The sequence below is a fragment of the Vespa mandarinia genome, chromosome 11, assembly GCF_050613455.1.
Source record: "Vespa mandarinia isolate Hongniang chromosome 11, ASM5061345v1, whole genome shotgun sequence".
Taxonomy (NCBI): Eukaryota; Metazoa; Arthropoda; class Insecta; order Hymenoptera; family Vespidae; genus Vespa; species Vespa mandarinia.
The window spans coordinates 7613182-7632006 of NC_140820.1; the positions used below are offsets into that span (position 1 = coordinate 7613182).

The 18825-nt window shown below is 36.0% G+C and overlaps 1 protein-coding gene across 5 annotated transcripts; it reads right to left on the reverse strand.

The window, feature by feature from the left end:
• Positions 1-155: 155 nt before the first annotated feature.
• skd (mediator complex subunit skuld) lies at positions 156-18716 on the reverse strand. 5 transcript variants are annotated; one of them, XM_085660422.1, is made up of 17 exons: positions 18580-18716; positions 12985-13324; positions 10656-10824; positions 10409-10551; positions 9909-10338; positions 8426-8575; positions 6548-7115; positions 6261-6467; positions 4468-6183; positions 3999-4353; positions 3624-3916; positions 3329-3520; positions 2871-3182; positions 2456-2794; positions 2080-2364; positions 1718-1989; positions 156-1622 (listed from the first exon to the last, which is right to left on the reverse strand). In XM_085660422.1, exons 1-17 carry the CDS (start codon positions 18646-18648, stop codon positions 1490-1492), a joined length of 5973 nt encoding a protein of 1990 aa, XP_085516548.1. In that variant the 5' UTR covers positions 18649-18716; the 3' UTR covers positions 156-1489. The 5 variants fall into 5 exon arrangements, with proteins under 5 accessions (XP_085516548.1, XP_085516547.1, XP_035739199.1 ...); XM_085660421.1 differs by having other exon boundaries at positions 2871-3215; XM_035883306.2 differs by having other exon boundaries at positions 10409-10554.
• Positions 18717-18825: the final 109 nt, after the last annotated feature.

Sequence of the window (18825 nt, forward strand, 5' to 3'; positions counted from 1 at the left end):
AACTATATTTCGTAATATAATAATAATTATAATAATAATAATAATAATAATAATAATAATAATAATAATAATAATAATAATAATAATAATAATAATTAATTAATAATAATTAATAATTAATAATAATAATAATAATAATAATAATAATAATAATAATAATAATAATAATAATAATAATAATAATAAAATAATCCCAATAATGACATTGCTACCCAGGTAATAAATACTATAGATACAGTGTGAGTGTGGGCGTGAGTAAATTAACCAATTAGTTAGGGAGTAAGGTTTCTATGTACAAGTCATATTTGTACTATGCGACTGACGCAATTGGCCACCATGGCTCCACTCAACGAGCCCCATATTCTCTCTTTGTCTTTTTAGCTGCAAAAGAAGACATTCTCTCGCATTCTCTCTCTTTTGTTTCGTTCACACAATCATACATACATACATACGCGCGCGCGCAAATCACATACACACATTTCTTTATGTTCGTAAACATTCTTTTTTCTCCCCCTCTCATTCAATTATCTAATCTCGGCGATATCTCACTTCATAAATTATTTAAAAACAATATTTTACACTATAATGTATGTATAATATATCAGAGGTCACCTAATTCGAATAAAATTTGTCAAACAGCATCGAAAATCTGCGCTAATGGGTCTAGGAAACATGATAACAGCGACCCAATTCCGCGCGAGCATAATATATAATTGTCATATTTTATCTCACGCCAGGGGCTTATACGAGGCATTATAAAAACGAAGTTCTCCCTTCCATTTTATATTATCTATATAAAATTAAAAAACAACGTAATATCATTTTATATTACTTCGTCGTTATTACTAATAAAAACTTTGTACAAAATTCAATTTACAATTAAAAACTTGGTTACATAACATTCTAGAGATTCTTCTGATTTATAATTGAACTATCTATCATCAGCAGAGAGGCGCTTTTGCAAATTATCTTCCTTATATATCCTCTCTTTCTCATTCCTTCACGCTTCTTTATTCACATTAATACGCTCCTTTACAAACAACACACATGTTATTTTTTTGCATAAATATTATCATTGCTGGCATGGTCACATTGATTTTATAATTTCTTTGTTTTTTCTTTTTTTTATCACATTTGTAAACATAAATTACAAATCTATTTCATCTGTGGGCTATAATAGAAAATTGTAAAGGGACTTATCATGCTGTGGATTATTCGGCCTGTTGTTTACGATCTGTTATTTATAATGCATTACTCTATATCATTCTTTAAATATTCCTTGTAACAAAGCCGCATTCCTTCGTACTATGGTTTCATTAACAACTGGTCGAAAAACCGTTCCCAGTATTCGAACGATATCTACATTCCTAATGCATGAGAGAAATTGCCCATATGGAACCAATTGCTCTCGTAAAGCCCCAAATGATATTATAATAAGAAATGCGTGAGAGAGGTGCACATGCTGCACTATAAAGGGAGAGGGTGAGGGTCAGACGAGAGCTGCCGCTGCGTGGTAGAGCTGCATGAGCGCCTGTACATGCACCGGTAAACAAGATAATCGATCCTTGGTATTTGCATCCATTGCGAGCCATGATAATGCATTATATCCCTCCAGAACATACCTAAAAATTAACAAAATAATAATCGACGAATTAACGAAAGCTTTTTTATATAATATACATATATACAAGTTCTATATCGAATATCTGATATAAACCTGAGTACATCGGTGGTATATTGTGAATCAAGTGGATGAGCAGTGAGTGCACTTTGTTGTTGTAAGAGGTCGTCACTATTTTGCTGAATTGAGGGACTGTGAAGATGTAAAGCATTTTTCAAAAAAACTGGACAAACTCCCTCAAGATGCGGACAAGCTGCCCAAAACCATGGTGGCATTCGTCCTGTTGGTGCAGTAGAAACTAAATAACCAAGAGCAAGTGGTTGTTGTAAAAGTGTACCAACTTCTTCTGATTGTTCTGCAACGGCTACCTATAATATGATATTTTAATAATAAAACGCATAGATATAAAATAGGAAATGTTAACTTAAAGTTAGTAGAACGTATATTTATTTACTTACTCTGGATGTATTACTGCATTGAAACGGACTACCTGGTCCATCATGATTGCCTAATCCAGAACCCCCACCGTCTCCTCCTAATGGGGATCCTTCAGGCCGATGAGGACTTCCACTAGGACTTTGACCACCACCTGCACCTGCCTCAGGCCATACATTGAAAATGTCATTGAAATCTCCCATGCCTTCCATGGCTTCTGGCATATCATCATTCAAAGCAGAAAATAATTCATCATCTCCTAATTCTGGTCCATTTATATGTTGTTCTTGAAAGGCAGTCTGGGATGACTATAAATAAAGTCAATATAATAAATAATATCAACTATACGAAATGTGGAAAAGAAATCAATTTCTCATAAACAAATTTCCCTCCAGTTACCTGAGTAGTAGCCGACGTAGGAAAGACAAGAATATGAGTACATGTAACATCTTGTGGTGTGGATAATTGGCAGTTTACTGATGCTTGGCTAAATCTTTCATCGGGTGTAAATTGATCAGCCATCAATCTGAGAGTAGAATCAGGTTCTAGAGATACTAAACATGCGCTGAGTACACAGGGCGCTGCTGATGGGTATAAAAGACTACACTGTCCACATATTTCTTTCAAATGTTTCGAAGCTTTCAAAAGAGCTTTTCTAGAAAGCAGCCAACTCCAGCCTTTCAATTCTCCATGTCCTATACGTCCAACACGACCTACAACTAATCTCCACGGTTGCACCTAGAAAAAAGTCCTACGTTCTAAACGAGGAAAAGAAAAGCATGAAACAAGACATTCATCTTGTTTGGATACTTACACCTTGAGACATCACACCAAGGATAAAGTCCATAAGTTTTTGTAATCCAATTCTTCTGGCAGAGGCACGTTTTCTTCGTTTTCTATTAGGTATATCAATATTAATGGTAGCAGTTTCAAAGATCTCTCCTCGATCGTCCGTTGCCACGGCCAATAACCAGGATTGATCTTCACTGAGGCAATAACTCAAATACAATACAGCACACTCCTCTGGTCCAGCAATTCCAAATGATTCCGGCGCTTCGCTTTTTGCTCGTAGAGGAGCCAATACATAGGCTGGTGCGTACAGTCGGTACGGTGCTTTGTTCCGTTCCTGATGTGGAGTTGCAAGAGTATTACTATATGACTGAAAATGATTGATTCAAAGCTTTTCTTATTCATTACTACTTTCGTTAAAAGTTTCGAAACGTGTTATACAATCGAAAGCGAAGAGAAGCTTTAAACAATATGAAGCCTTACATCTTTACTTTTCAGGAATAGATCTGCGGCGGCTGCGGTACCAAAACCAGTAAGACTCTTTACCGTGGAATTATGATTCAGCAAACGACGTCCTTGTAGAAACACATTTAAAGCCAAAGCTCTCATTTCATCTTGTATCTTTCTTCTTTCTCTTGCGCGACCTAATTCCATTATACTTTCCAGTGATATTAACTACAAATAAAGAATGTAAAAGTACAGTTTAATTAATGTAATTCTTGAAGTAATCAGGCATTATCTATTTTTGTCATTCGATACTATATGCAACATTTATTACCTGAACATTTATGTTAGATCTAATATTTTCAGGCATGCTATTCACTGCAGCAGAATACGCTCGTAATAGGGCTAATATAGCAAGCCGTCGCCGATCAGAATCTTCAGGTCCTCCTAAAGAGAATGGTTCAACTAAATAAACAACAACAGCCGGCGGTTCAACTTCCTCTTCGTCAGGACCTATTGTCGTTGTGGAATTTCCAGTAGACATTTGCGAAGTCGGTGTAGTATTGCCGATATTTGGATTTGGATTTGATGTATTTGAGGGAGTTTCGCTTCTTGGGTTTTCACTTTCTGCAGATATTGTTATGATAACAATTTTATCGTGATAAAATATGATTAAATTACGAATATTTCTAATAAATTGTATACATACCAACAGATTCTGGCTTTGTTGTCATCACGTCAGGCGTTGCTGGCATTGTATCAGTAACAGGAGCAGTGGTTTGCTGTTGTTGCTGTTGTTGCTGCTGTTGTTTATTTGGTAATTGAGTATCACCAGGATCTAATAAACTTCGATCTTGTATAACCTGTGTTAAATATGGTGCCAGACGATGATTACATACTTGAGCATACAATCGCAATAACTCTCCTATTCGATTTTCACCGAGAAATTTAAACCATTCGTCAATCGGTTGCTTTGCTAATTTTTGTGCTGCTGATTTACCAACACGAAGAATCCCATCGCGTAATACCTTTGAAATGGGAGTGTGTCTCCCTAATCGACAAATCTAACAACGAAAAAGGACAAATATATATCATAGTATATCATGTATTCATTTTAACATTATTACACACATATAAGAATAATTTTTTGATAGATTTAGAAAACAACTTTTACGTACTTCGTAAGTTGTTGAAAGCTCACGGAAAAATGACTTGACTTTATTGACTACACAATCGCTATCTGGTGCAACCACAACATAAGCAATATCCCTCGGGCCAGCGTAAGGTTCTAACAAAAGTTTCTCCCAATAACCAAGAGCATAAGGTGATAACGATAACCAATCTCTATCATATCCTACAACCAGTGCAGGTATCGGTTGTGGTTCACATCGATCGTCCGTTCCACGTCCAGCCAAACGATGAAATTGCCTCCAAGTAAGAGGTCCAGCAACAGTGTAAGGTGCTTCCCACATTCTAGTAGTACACTTTTTCTGTACGGCATCTTGCAGGAGCGGCTGTAGGGCTCTCATCATTCGCACAATATCACCGCTACACTGAGGACCGCGAGCTCTGAGAAAGACCCAACGATGTATGCCATTAACACGATTAGTTCTTTCACTATGTGTACTATCGATCTTTCCCTGATCTAATGCTGCGAGTGATACCTCATTGCCATCATTAAATTCTAGAGTATTCACCGTTGGTGCGAGCATTGGATAACTTTTCATGCTAGCGTAAATTCTTGCCGCTCTGTAAAGACTGCTCGCAGAACTCTGTACTAGCAAGCATTGCTCTCGAAGTAATTCCAAGACATTCGGGGGAATAATATCTAATCCTTCAGGTGATTTACCTCCACCGCATGCAAGTGCAGCAAGCGATCCTTTCTTTTTTTCCGCTGGATCCTCAGCAATTCCCGTTATTTCCATTTCGTCTTCATAAAATAATCCTGCTTTATGAGCTAGTCGCCTATTTACCACAGCACTAAAACCACAGCTGCACCTAATTTGATCGTCATCTTGAATCAGAGCACTACCATTTCCCCAAGAGTTCGTTAGATAAACACCTGCATCGGCACCTTTTATATTACCAACAACTTTCGGACCTGCATTACATACACATAGACTGCAACTATCGAAGTTATGATCACGGAAAATATTCAATGCTGTATCACCCAACAGTATGTTCACCACAAGAGAATTAGATTCCGGTGCACGAGTTGGCCCCGGTGTGTCTGCCTCGATACTGTTTAAATTTTTATTTAAATATGAAGATGTTGTGGAAGTAGCTGGGCTCGGTTGGTCATATGGTGGTGGCGGTGGCCTACCCGGAAGAGTAGTCGTACGATATGGAGCGCCTAATGGCGCTGGACTTGGTGGACAAGGTTGTTGTTGAACGGATCCGGGTCTAGACGGTGGAAGAGGTTTTTCCGAATTGATGGAAGTCGAACTACACTGCCAGGAAGGTCTGTACACGCAGTGCGATGGCAGTGTAACGGGTGGAAGGGACTGGCTAGGTAGATTTGTAAGTGGAGCATATTTGGAAGAACCAACCATCTTGCAGATGGGAGCTGGCTTGAACACGTATGACCAATCATCGATTGGTTCCTCTTGCGGAGATCCCATATTAGGATAGATATCCGGGAGATGCCTGAGTGGACGTTGCGGAACGGAGAGATCGGTTTGGTCCGTAAGCGGATCGTTTAACTGACATGGCGAAGCTACTGGATTATGCTCCAAAGACGGTGGTGTTGGAAACATTTTGGACAGTTCTTCTGGTCGTAATACTCCTACACCACGATTGTTATGCTTATTTGTACCGTCTATCCTTGTTTCTTCGTGCATACCACCCGATTTATTAGAACCAGGTGGTGTTTGTACTTGAAGCTGATTTAAGTTCTGAAACAATTTTCAATATTTTCTCATAAGATACAATGACTAAATTATAATTATGTAGAAAAACAAAATATACTTACAGTCTCGTCACTTGAAGTGTCAGGATCAGAATTATCAAAAATCTGTTCCAAATCCTTATAAGATGCTTGAAGACCTTCACTAGTAAATAAAGATCCTGGTTTAGGTGGATCATCTCTTTGCCGCCTTAATCCATCGACATTTGTATTATTCTCTTCTCCCATTGCATCGAATTCATATGGATCCGATCTTCTTCCGATACAATCACTCTATACGACATTAAATAAATAAAATAATGAATTTGCGACGATAAATATTATTTAAAAAATCATATAATTAGAACACATACAGTTGTTACGTTTGGTTCCTGTTTGATTTCTAGTTTTGGTGCTTGAGGTTGTAAAGCTTGCAAATTCATTGGTGGATACAAAGTGTTACTTCGAACATTAGTTGGACCACTTGTTGGACCTTTAAAACGCTTGACAGGATGGTTGAGCCAAGCTTCTTGTGTTGAATAATCATAAAGCCAAGACAAAGGTTGTTCATCTTCTAAAAGAGCACCTTCATATTCTCTAGAGGCTAAGATTGGTCGTTTTAATGTTTGCCCAGGTAAAGGACTATGTGCCTGATTATTACATGCAGAAGATGCCGATTTTGGACCTTGTGATGGAGTTAAAGGAGGGGCAGTGTTTGTGTGACTGGGTGGTGGTTGTGGGCTGAGTGTAGGCATCGTTGGTTCTGCTGGTGGAACAGATGCAGGCTCAGAATGTGGGGTTGGAAGTGGAGATGGTGCTGGCGAGCCTGGTGATCCCACTGATGGAACTGGTAGGCAATCTCCTCCAGTAGGTGGACCTCTTGAATAAGATGGTGGTCCTTCTGGTGGTGTACTTGGTGCTTCTACTCTGCTCAGTACGGACCTATTTTATTTTAAGAATAAATATAATGATTAATGTAAAGAAAATATAACTTTCCAAAAAAATATAAAAAAACAATGTCATAAATATCTTTTGATTTCTCTTTTTTTACAATTATTTTTCCTATAAGTTCATATCTCTATGCAGTATTACATGTTTTAGAGATTATAAATAATTACAAAATTATTATCTTTATATATACATACACAGACGGGATGATTTAACGTCAACACTTAAAATATTTTGCATTTAAAACAAACAATGGATTGAAGCATGTTAAAACATAATATGTTAATGTATCTATTGCCTATATATTAATAGTATGTATATGATATATAATGGAAATTATATAAAAAATTTAATGATGAGTTAATTTCATATTTTGTTAGCAACATGCATATGATATACTAATAACCATGCAGATGTTACATTTTTACAAATAAAGTATCTAAAAAAGAAAGAAATGTATTAAAAAATCGAATACGTTATAATTAAATGATCGAAGAGTTCATGTATGAACACTCAAGTATAAATTATATATATAATACTATTATAGCAAGCCATGCGAATAGAGTATATGCAATTCAGTGCATGATGAATAGGTACAAAGAATATAAAATTTTTACATGAAAACCTCATTTATTTCAAGACAAATAAAGTCCATAAAATTAAATCACAAATACATTAGAAAAAAAAAAGAAAAAAAAAGAAAAAAAAGAAAAAAAAAAGAAAAAAGAAAAAAGAAAAAAGGCTTTATATCCAATTCGTTTTGCTTTTGCTGTGAATGTGTGTACTTACTAATTGATTTATTTTGTATGCCCATTTTCATATATTTTCACAATATGTTTATATAAAAAAAAATATGCTAACCTTCTAAACAATGATACAATTTTTTTTTCGGGGAAAACTGCCTCTTCCATATTATTAAAAAGATGATATATTGAGAGTATCCAGTTTCAGCATATTAGTTATGATTTGAGTGCTAAAATTAACACACATGCCTGAAGAAAAGCAATCGTCGTATGAAATCAATTATTGTATTATAGTGCATTAAATTCTGTTACTTGTATGATTATATATACATACGTATATATATACATATTATATACATATACATATACATATACATATACATATACATATACATATACATATACATATACATATACATATACATATATATATGACAGAGTTGATGGAAGCAGTGAATTCAAGGATGATGTTATGGTCTCTTCCGACCATATGCAATTATTGTAGTGCACGATAATATGATACAGCATAGATTTCTGTATATCGGGGCAGAAATTACCCACCTGGGGGCACTAGCAGGGACAGAGGGGCAAGCATCCCACTGGGTGGTAGAGCGTCGATGAAACGGTACGACCCTCCGTCCACCTTTATCTACTCTCTCCCTCTGAACCTGTGAGGAGGCCAGGCCCTTCCAACCCCCGGGGTTGGTATACCTGCAACCGATGTGTTTAACATCTTGTTTCTTTCCTTTAGAGATATATTATGATCTCATTGGTTCCATAGTGTCCTGAAGCATAACTTGTATCAAAAAGTTATACCTTATACGCTGAATCGATACCATAATATCAGAAATTTGAAAAAATGTTTATTATTTAATATTTATTTTTTTTATGTTACCAGAAAATTTCCTGATATGTACAATCCGAAATATGTATATAAAAGAATTTATAAACATCTATCATATATTTCTTTATCCTGTATATAATTTTATAAAAATGTAAATTTACTTGAACAGGTAAAAGTTGCACTTAAGCCCTTTCAAAGAGCTTTATCTTACATGCACACATTGCAGAAGCAGCCATTCAAAACTACTATCTGCATTTTAACATTTCCACGATCTACGTTTTATAAATTATGCTCTAACATGCAAATAGAAATGGCTCTATCATTGACATTGTCAAGTATACTTGTAATTCACAGTTATTTAAATTTGTTTATCAGTATACACAAAGTAATACTTTTTTACTAAATTAAGAATTAAACTTGTTTTTGATTAATTTGAAAGTGTTATAAAAATAAACAAACTCTTTAAAAATAAAAGAATTCTTTAAAAAAGAAAAAAAGAATTTAATTAAAAAACCATGAGAAACCCTCTATTATATACTTATTATATTTACTCGCTCTTTTACACTCTCTTATATTTACTCATATTATTAATACAAAAATTTTCAACCTTTTCCATTGATCATATATAGTGTAGATTTAAAAAATGATGAATAAATATTACTTTGTGTATTATATTGTATAATACTGACACAGTCAATATAACAGAACCGACTAGTGTAAGTCATGCTTCAAATAAATCCTAAAGATACATTTAAAACAACAGTACACCTTTGATATCATACGAATAATAACTATGTAGAATCACACATATTTTATAACATTGATTTGTTATAAAAATAATCGATCTATTAGTAATATATTTTCTTCATATCTAATTTATTAAAAATAGATATAATAATCATTTATAGATTTACTCAAATTCTAATATGCAAAATTGTATTACTTTCTTCATATATGTCGATATATGTTGGACTGTCACAAGTTTAATAAGATTCAAGTTCATTATAAATATAATTTATACCGCATAAAATTGAATAAAGAAACAAACGAAGGTATCATATTATTGATACATGTTTTTATAAACGATTAGTTTATAAATCATAATACGCATGGAAATGCATATATAACTAAAATGACATATCACTTTATTGCCTTTATTGGTAAATTTATCATATGCAATTAAAGAATTATTTTACTTACTTTGAGCAAGTACAGGAAGCCTTTTGCATTGGTTCAACAAATGTCCAGGTTCCAAGTTCTGTGGAAGATTCGGTCTTGGAAGCAGATACTGGTGAGCTTAAAGTACATTCTGCCCATACGCGTTCTGGTAATTCTGTAGCAGCTCCAAAATCTTGTTCAGTTGCAAAAGTATTTTCACAACTAATAGGACTATTTGGTGGTGACAGTGGAGCTCCCGATGGTGTATCATCCATATCCGTAACTAATACATAACAGGAAGGATAACGCATGCGTACACCGCCAACAAGAACTTCCACAAGTGGTGGCAGTCCTGTTTCCGTGTTATTACTATTAATTGGATAGAAATGTTTCCATTCTTCGAGAAGTTGACTATCCATACGTCCAACTTGGCCTGTTAAAGTTCCTGCCAATCCATAAGGAGCCAAGATCACTGTGACAAGAAAATCTTAAATAAAATCTGTGTACCAATTTCATAAATAATTTTTTTTCTTTATATTTACCCTTAACACCAGATTGAGATGTTTGAGTGCGCTGCAAACATGCCCTAGTAAGATGTCGCACTGCAGGATGTTGTCTAACATCCACGCTTGCACATACAGTGCTTTCACCATGCACGAAAAATGCAAACGAGAATGACAAGTGACTGCTGCAAAATGAGAAACGAAAAATAATATTCAATGAAGACTGGTCGAAAGCGTTTACAAATGTAACATGAACATTATATTCAATGACAATATAAACATGTACCTGCTACAACGATGTTTTTCAAAGCCATCATATGGTTGGACAAACCACTTTCCTAATCGAACAAAGTCACGTGATAGTAAGCACCGTTCGATCAAATTATGAAGAGCTTTAAAGAGAAGAGACCGGCATTCGTACGACAAACCACTTTCCCACGATCCTTGCTCACTTTCTGTAATAAACGATAACAGATTATTAGTTCTGTATATGATTAACAAAGCCAAAGAGTGTGATTTGCGACTATTATTGTATGTAAAGCTACAAATACGAATTTAATTTACAATCTCCATATTTATTTTCAAATTAAATTTAAAGAGCAATAATGAGATATCTATATAAACATTATATTGTTGTTATTTTACAAAATATGAATACTTCCATCATATAACATTGAAGCGATATTGATTATTTATGGCGACACTATACGCTAACTTTTACGTGTAAATATCGCTTTCACTTCAATCGCTTGACAGGCTTCGAACTCGTCTCCGGTACCGCGCCTCGACTCCTTTTACTTTGTAATGCTGCACGCGTTCGCTCCTAGCTCAGCATTTATTTTTTGTTATAAAATCATCTATACTACCTATAATTATTAGATGTTATTCAATCGTCGATAATTCTCGATATTATTATAATAGATATAAAGAATATGATTCAGAAGATAAAACTCATAGATTCGTAATTCGACAAATATGTAACTCTGATTGAATAATTAAAGTGTAAATACAAAATATGTCCAACTTGTAGTATATCTTGCAGTCAAGCCTTTACGATTTTTTGTTATATTTCAAAACGAATTTTTATTATTCTGTTAAACGAAAAGTTCGTTGGCACGAACTATAATTCGAAATTCAAAGGTTTGAATTACTCTCATGAATTTTCGTGAATTTATGAACGATGAATAATTGCAAAAGAGTTCGAACGAAAGGATAGAAGAAATAAGGGGCGGTGTTTTAGGCTTAACGGTTTACAGTTTCACGATTCGAGTAATCCCGCGCACGGTACGCAACGGTGGATCTATAGGTTGCGTCGCAACAAGCTACAAGACAAGTGCATGGTTCAGCGACCCCATGCCGAAGAGAGCACACGATGCTCACAACGCCGCTCCGTTGCTCGATATTACCGCTTTCTTTCAACGTGTGTCTACCTTCTCTCTCGTCAAGATAGAAGTACTGCAAGGTTATAACGCGAATTAGTCGTGTCACTTAATTCGCAAGTTACATACTATATACATCAATGCGAAAATTCAAATTCTTTTACGCTTGCCTTCCTTCCAATCCTAACCATTCTTCTTTTCCTTCTTTTTTTTTGCTTTTTGTAATCATTTCCTTTCCTCTTCCCTCACATCTATCATCGCTTTCCTCATCATATGTTTTGCAAACCGTAAATGAAATTTTTTTAAAAATAAATATGATACAAAATAATATCATTAACGTCTTTTCAAACTATTCACCGGTTGAATATACGTTTTGATTCTTCATTTTAAGGAGAATAAATTTATTTAATCAAATAAATATATCAATAAATATATCGACGAAATTCAATTGTTCATTTTTCTCATTGTCAATCTATTTCGAAGAACTTAAAGAAGAACACCGTTGTCTATCATCATGCTAAATTATATTTTTCACCTTTGCTTCAAATGAAAACTTCCGAGAATCTCATCGTAGGACTCTTTTTCTCCAGAAAGTGACTTTCAAATCATTGTGCAGCGTAACACTTTCTAAACAAATAGTCTACGAATTGATCTAGTTAAAGTAACGAAACATTCAATATAATTTAAATGAATTATAAAAAAAATGTTTTAAAAAGGAAGGAAGTCCTTTAAAGGAACCAACATTGTATTACCTTGTTTTTTGACACTGATAGAAAATATTCGAAACTCATTCTCTATAGCTTTCCAATTAACTAACTACATATTGCGTGATACTTTGCTTTTGTTAATAAAATGAAACATCAGATCATTTTTATAAGTACTTCATTTTTTTAACATCGACTCATCACGAAATACATCATAATAAGGTCTATTGTTCTGCTGCCTTGTTCCTTTCAATATTTCTATTAATAATTAGCCAACATAAACAAGTTCTTGATATCCTAAATCATTTGTAATAAATTTTATGATTTTTTAAGAGAAAATTATCTTAGTAGATATATCCAATACTCGTCCAATGATGTTGTATCGCCTGTAAGACATTTCAGAACGAAATTTGTTTACTGGACTCGACCCCATGACGAGTTCTTTTCTCTGTTTAAATGAACGACAAAGGATTGACATTGGGTGATGATGATGGTGACGGATAGTATCACATGAACGAATGAAAACACTCACCGCAAGCGATGAGCTCTGGCGAGACGAGACCAGAAAGATCGGGTTCCTCGCCGTACCAGAAGATCCAGAGTTCCTTGGCTGCAGTCAGAGAGAGTGGTGGAGGAGCTGGAGAGGGCGCGATGCCCAGTTCGAAGATGCCAGGGCCGGGTCCAGAGGCGGTTGCCGGGCCGCCGGCGGAGGCAGCCGGCGTGGCGGCGACCCGCCGCCACACGCAGAGAATGTCACCCGCAAGGCAACGCGAGAAGCTCGACAGTACCGGATCTTCGAGTGGGGTACCCCCGAAACCGCCGGCCACTTCGCCCCACACAAGCTTCCTCCATTTTATACCGCAGAGGTCCGTCTAAAAAAAGGAACAAAAAAAGGAAAAAAGAAAGAAAAAGAAAACGATATATTAAATCAACTATTTTTTTTATAGAGATAAGGAAACATTTGTGATCGTAATACAGCCCCCATTCCTTCTCAGAAAAGTATGTATCAAGATACTAAGTATTCTTTATGAGGAAATAGGTGAATGTTTGTTGGGTAAACAATTAACACCAAACCTATATTTCTTAAAAATATTTGATTTACAATGTAACAAAAAAAAATCCATGATGTTTATTTACATACATATGTATATACATATATTGATTTTTCTATATAAGGTTATATACAAATATCCCACGTGTTAGTTTATAGACCGACAGAAATAATTCATGTTTCGATCGATACCATAGAACGATGGACGAGACGTTCTTTCATTAAACGAAGTTTTGCTTCGTTCTTTAAATTACATCCCGTATTTTCGAGTTTTTCCTAAACATCCAAGTCATTTTTTCCCAAAATTCGCAAATATTAATTTATTCTAATCCCACAAAAACGTCGAAAGCGCCCTGTAGCGCTACGGACCTGTCAAGCTTTGCTGATCAATACAAGCAAGGCGACGTGCAAGGCCGCCCGCGTGGGTTCAACTTGGGGAACCCCTATGTGCCTCTCTCGTTCCATCCTTGTGAAGCGCGCCCACCACTGAACGTACCTATTCCCCACTCTTCTCTTTCGAAGATCACTGGACGGCGATCCTACGAACGCTAACCTCCTCTCTCTCTCTCTCTCTCTCTCTCTCTCTCTCTCTCTCTCTCTCTCTCTCTCTCTCTCTCTCCTCTCTCCTTCCCACCATCTCTGTCTGTCTGTCTGCATATCTATCCTGCAGAAATTTCTGATTTCACGAAGAGTCAAACGAAAAGTTCAAACGTTTGAGAGCAATAACCTAACTATAGATAAAATTTATTTTAATATTTTTATAATCGTGAATGTCCGCTTTTCGATCGATTGATTGAATGACTCGTGACTCTTTTTCTCATTACATAAATAATTATAAGAGAACATATATTGAAGAAGAATGCATGGTAAAGAAACGAAACGTTACCTAATCCGTAAAATGAGTCGTAGTAAGCGTAAAACGCGTATCCTTACGTTAGAGGAAAGTTGAGAACCTCGAAAACGGCGGCTAGAGAAGCGCCACGCATGCGCTTTCCCTCGGCACTCGCTCATTTGTTTACATGACGGTAAAACGATTACGCCTGCGCACCGGTCTTCGAGCCGCCGATTCAGTGGTGCTCAATCACTGTTGGGGAATCTTCATTGACGAAATAATATATAAAATATATACGGTAAAGACCAAGGAAGAAGTAACCTTTATTGTTATGTGGTATATATATTGAATAAAACGTTGCTGGATTTTTGTTAAATATATACATTTAGAATTATGTATTCGTATGTATTCGCTTTTGTTTATGTCACTGTCATTCTCCTATAATTTGTCATTAAAGTTAGTATACGATACGCTTATAACGAACGAACAAAGTAAAATTAAACTGTAATAAATATAGGATAAATAAATATAAATATTTTTTTTTGAGTCAAGGAATAAAATCGAACTAATAGTATAAAAAAAGAATTTTAAAAGATGTATTTATTGTTATCGTGCTCAAAAGGAATGGTTTCGTTTTGGAGTTGAGAATGCAGACGATTAGAAAGAGAAAGATCGAGTTAACGAACTTCTAGAAGGGAAAGCTGTGGGAGAAGTCGAGACGAAAGCAGAGCACGGTCTCGTCCACGACCGCTAAAGAATAGAACGTTATATCTACTTGTTTACCGGTCGTTCATATAAAGTACCCAGAGGCAAACTATCTCTACTCTCGATGCAACAAAATTATGGAATCAGTTGATTATAAGTTTACAGATTTCGATAAAAGAATTTATTATCTGAACTAAATGACACTAGAAAATCGATAAAAAATCGTACTATCTACGCTCTTGTTGAATGGTCTGGCAGCCATGTTTATAACGATTCTGCCGCTATTCGATTATATTTTGATAAATTGTAACAATGTTTTTAGAAATGTATGTTACGTAATACAAAAATGAAAATACATTAACTTGCGTACATACATATCACTTATGAACTACAATAAAAGATTTTATTCACTTCTTTTACTACATAGCAACGAATTTTTCTTGATTTCACCCTCACTGAAAAATTATTTAAGAATGTATCACGTTGAGTCCGTGATATAAAAATGAAAATACATTAACTTACATTTTACATTATAATCGTTTTTTTTATAAACTACGATAAGATTTTGCTTCGTTCTTTGACTACGTAGCAACGAGTTTCTCTTGATTTGGTTCATTGGAAAATTCACGAACAACGAACAATATGAAATTTATCGATAAAAATGTTTACTTTACTGTTTAACGATTTTATACTATCTTCTTAATGACAGCGTTTACAAAATGTATCTAACGTACTATAGAAATATATCTAGTATCTAATGTAGGGAAAGAAGGTTATTAATAAATCTTTTACAACGTAACCAGAACTAATGTTCTAATTGATAATTATAATTCAACTATTTCACGTTTCCCTGTGTTTCTCTTCCAGTTTCTTTTTCGACGGATCGACGGATGAGAATACGCAATGGACCGAATGTTACTTGATAAAGATTATGTATGCGATTAAACAATAATTTATATATCCTCGAAAATATAATCACAAATCGTGTTTTGATTCTATTTATAGATCGCAAAATAAATAAATGGTAATGAGTCGATGTACTCATTTCACGATTACTCACAATTATGCTTCTATATCACAATGATTAAAATGTGTCTTAATCTGACCAACAGAAGCATTCCTAATATGTTACAATATAAACAATCTTATAGAATACAAAGAAATCAAGCCTAATATTCTACTCATCATTGTCATTCAAAATAATTCTTATATATGAAATTGCTACAACTTCCAATTTGATATCTCTTAAAAAACGAGTCCCGTACTCGTCAATGACATCTGACATAACCTCACTTTTTTCGTGCGTTTTTTAGATATACACGAAGAAATTCAGGACGATGCCGAAATAGTTTTAAACGAAAATTCATTAACTTCTGGGTTGTCTCATGGATCGAAAGACATAAACAAATAAAGATGACAAGAACTGGGCGAGTCTTATCCTTCTCTCTCTCCCAACATCTTTCCTTTCTATCCCTCTCATCAAAGCAAAAATCTTTGTCGATCGAACGATCAAAGATTCGTAGTAAGATAAAGAAACACACGGACAATATTTCATGAGAAAACAAAAGAAAAGGGGGAGAGGAAAAGAGAGAGAGATATTCGATCGAGCTGCATGTTGTGTATTGGTATATGCCATGAATATAAGAAAAATGTGTTGCGTCTGTTCTCTTTCCTCGGTGTCATGCACGGCACGCACGATGAGGAGGAGCTGAAGGAGGAGGAGCAGAACGACGCGACGAGGACGACATCGATGTAACTACCTTGGCACGCGCGCGCGCGCACTAGTGGTGCGTACACCACTGTCTCTATTTATCTTGCACCCTGTATGTGCAAAGCTAGTTGAGTCGTAGAGGGAGGGCCAGGAACAGAAAGAGATTGAGACCCTCGTGCGCGCACGCTTATCACGAAAAGTTACATGCATTTTGTGATATATATATATATATATATATATATATATATATATATATAGAGAGAGAGAGAGAGAGAGAGGAGAAAAGGCCCAGAAAGTAACACACACGGAGTCATATATATGCATAAGTTTTTATATATATATGTGTATATATGAAATACATAATGTAACATACACGCATATATACACATACCATACATAGAGCGTAGAAAGACGCGAAGAGTTTCGCGCGTACGATTGCAGAAACGAGCGAGATTCATGGTATATCTCAACAGTAAGGAGGGATTCCTAGGTGTTTCGAGAGACGTTGGCACGCAAGAGGGGAAGCGTTACGGACTTTCGAGAAGCACAGGGGAACAACACAACGGACTGACACAGTTTTCGTTCTTTCTAAGACGATCGTAGCGACTGCTCGAACTTTAGCTTCTACTCGACTACATCTTCCTACATCTCGTTATTTTCGTTATCCAAAGCTGCAAAGAAAGCAAAACAAAAGCAAAAAATACAAACGTAGCAACTAAAGTAACAATAGTGGTTGCTGCTTTCCCGGCATCCTTGGTAGTTTTTCATTAAAGATTAGAGGAGTTTCTCCCTTTTTTATTATAGAAAATGGAATTCCTACTCTAACGCAACAATACGATGCAATATCTTAGCAATACGATGAAAAATAAGAAAAATCCGAAGTAAAAGAATATCGAAATAATTCATTACACATTAACTTTTAGAACAATAACGACGACAACACCCAAAAATTGACCGAAAGCGACATTACATCCTATCGTACAAAACAAACTCCCAATCTTTCTTTTTCGTTCTGACGGTCGTACACGTACGAATGACATGTATCTGCCATACTTATACGTAAAAGTGTATACATGTATATATATACTCGTACGTGCGTCTGAAGAAGTACACACTTCTTCTCGACGAGGACACGCTCTTATGTCGATAGAGAAAAGAGAGGTAGCATATATGTAAGGGCGTATGTTATGTAGGGAGAGAAAGAGATAGATAGAGAGAGAAAGAGAGAGAGAGAGAGAGAGAGAGAGAGAGAGAGAGAGAGAGAGAGAGAGAGAAAGAGAGGATAATGCGATGCGTTACGAGATGGGATATACGAGAGAAAGAGAGATAAATAGGTAAAGAGAGGGAGGAAGAGGGGGGGAGAGAAGTCGATGTTCGATCGAGTAGTACTGCAGAGGGGAATTCCTGTCTCGATATATAGGTTAACACAACGAAGATTCGATTGCCAAAGGATATCTCGATTTCTTGTACGGAAGGAATCATGATTGCGGAAGAAGAGCACGAGAATGCGAGACGCCGGCCGACGATCATTTCTGTCGCCGCAGATCTTCGGTAGTTGCGATAGCGATGATTTGGAGTAGAAAAGAGTGAGAATAACGGACGAGATTGTAAATCAGTCGTTGAGAACGGCGACTTCGCGACGTAGAGAAAAAGGGGGGGGAGGGAGAGAGAAAAACGATGACGGGTGATAGGATAGTCAATGACGGGTATAAAAGTGCAGGACCTCGAGTAGTATGATAACGAAGCACGAAAGAGACCAATGATGATGAATAAGGTAAGAGAGCAGGGTCATATATACGCGGCTAAGGAAGGATTTGGAGTCACTCACCAGTGCGAAGAAATTCGTGTGGCAGTCCTCCAGGCTGGCGCCGTTCGTTTGATGCGACGGATGCGTCATGGCTTCTCCATCGCACGCCTTACACTCATTAGCAACACTTCGCGACGCGACACGGCTCTCAGGCCCAAAAATCACACGGCGAGACCGCTATCATTCGAGAACATTTAAGTAGGGTTTTCACTTCTCAATGGCGACCGTAAAATGGCGGACGATGGGAAACAACAAGCGCAGCCGCCC

Bases quoted from the DNA above. Each gene is read 5' to 3' on its own strand.
- skd (XM_035883305.2), bottom strand. From the start codon at position 18,648: ATGACGCATCCGTCGCATCAAACGAACGGCGCCAGCCTGGAGGACTGC. The intron at 3,216-3,328 runs GTAAGGCTTCAT...AATCATTTTCAG, and splicing joins TATTCCTGAAAAGTAAAGAT to TCATATAGTAATACTCTTGC. The intron at 2,795-2,870 runs GTAAGTATCCAA...ACTTTTTTCTAG, and splicing joins TTGGTGTGATGTCTCAAGGT to GTGCAACCGTGGAGATTAGT.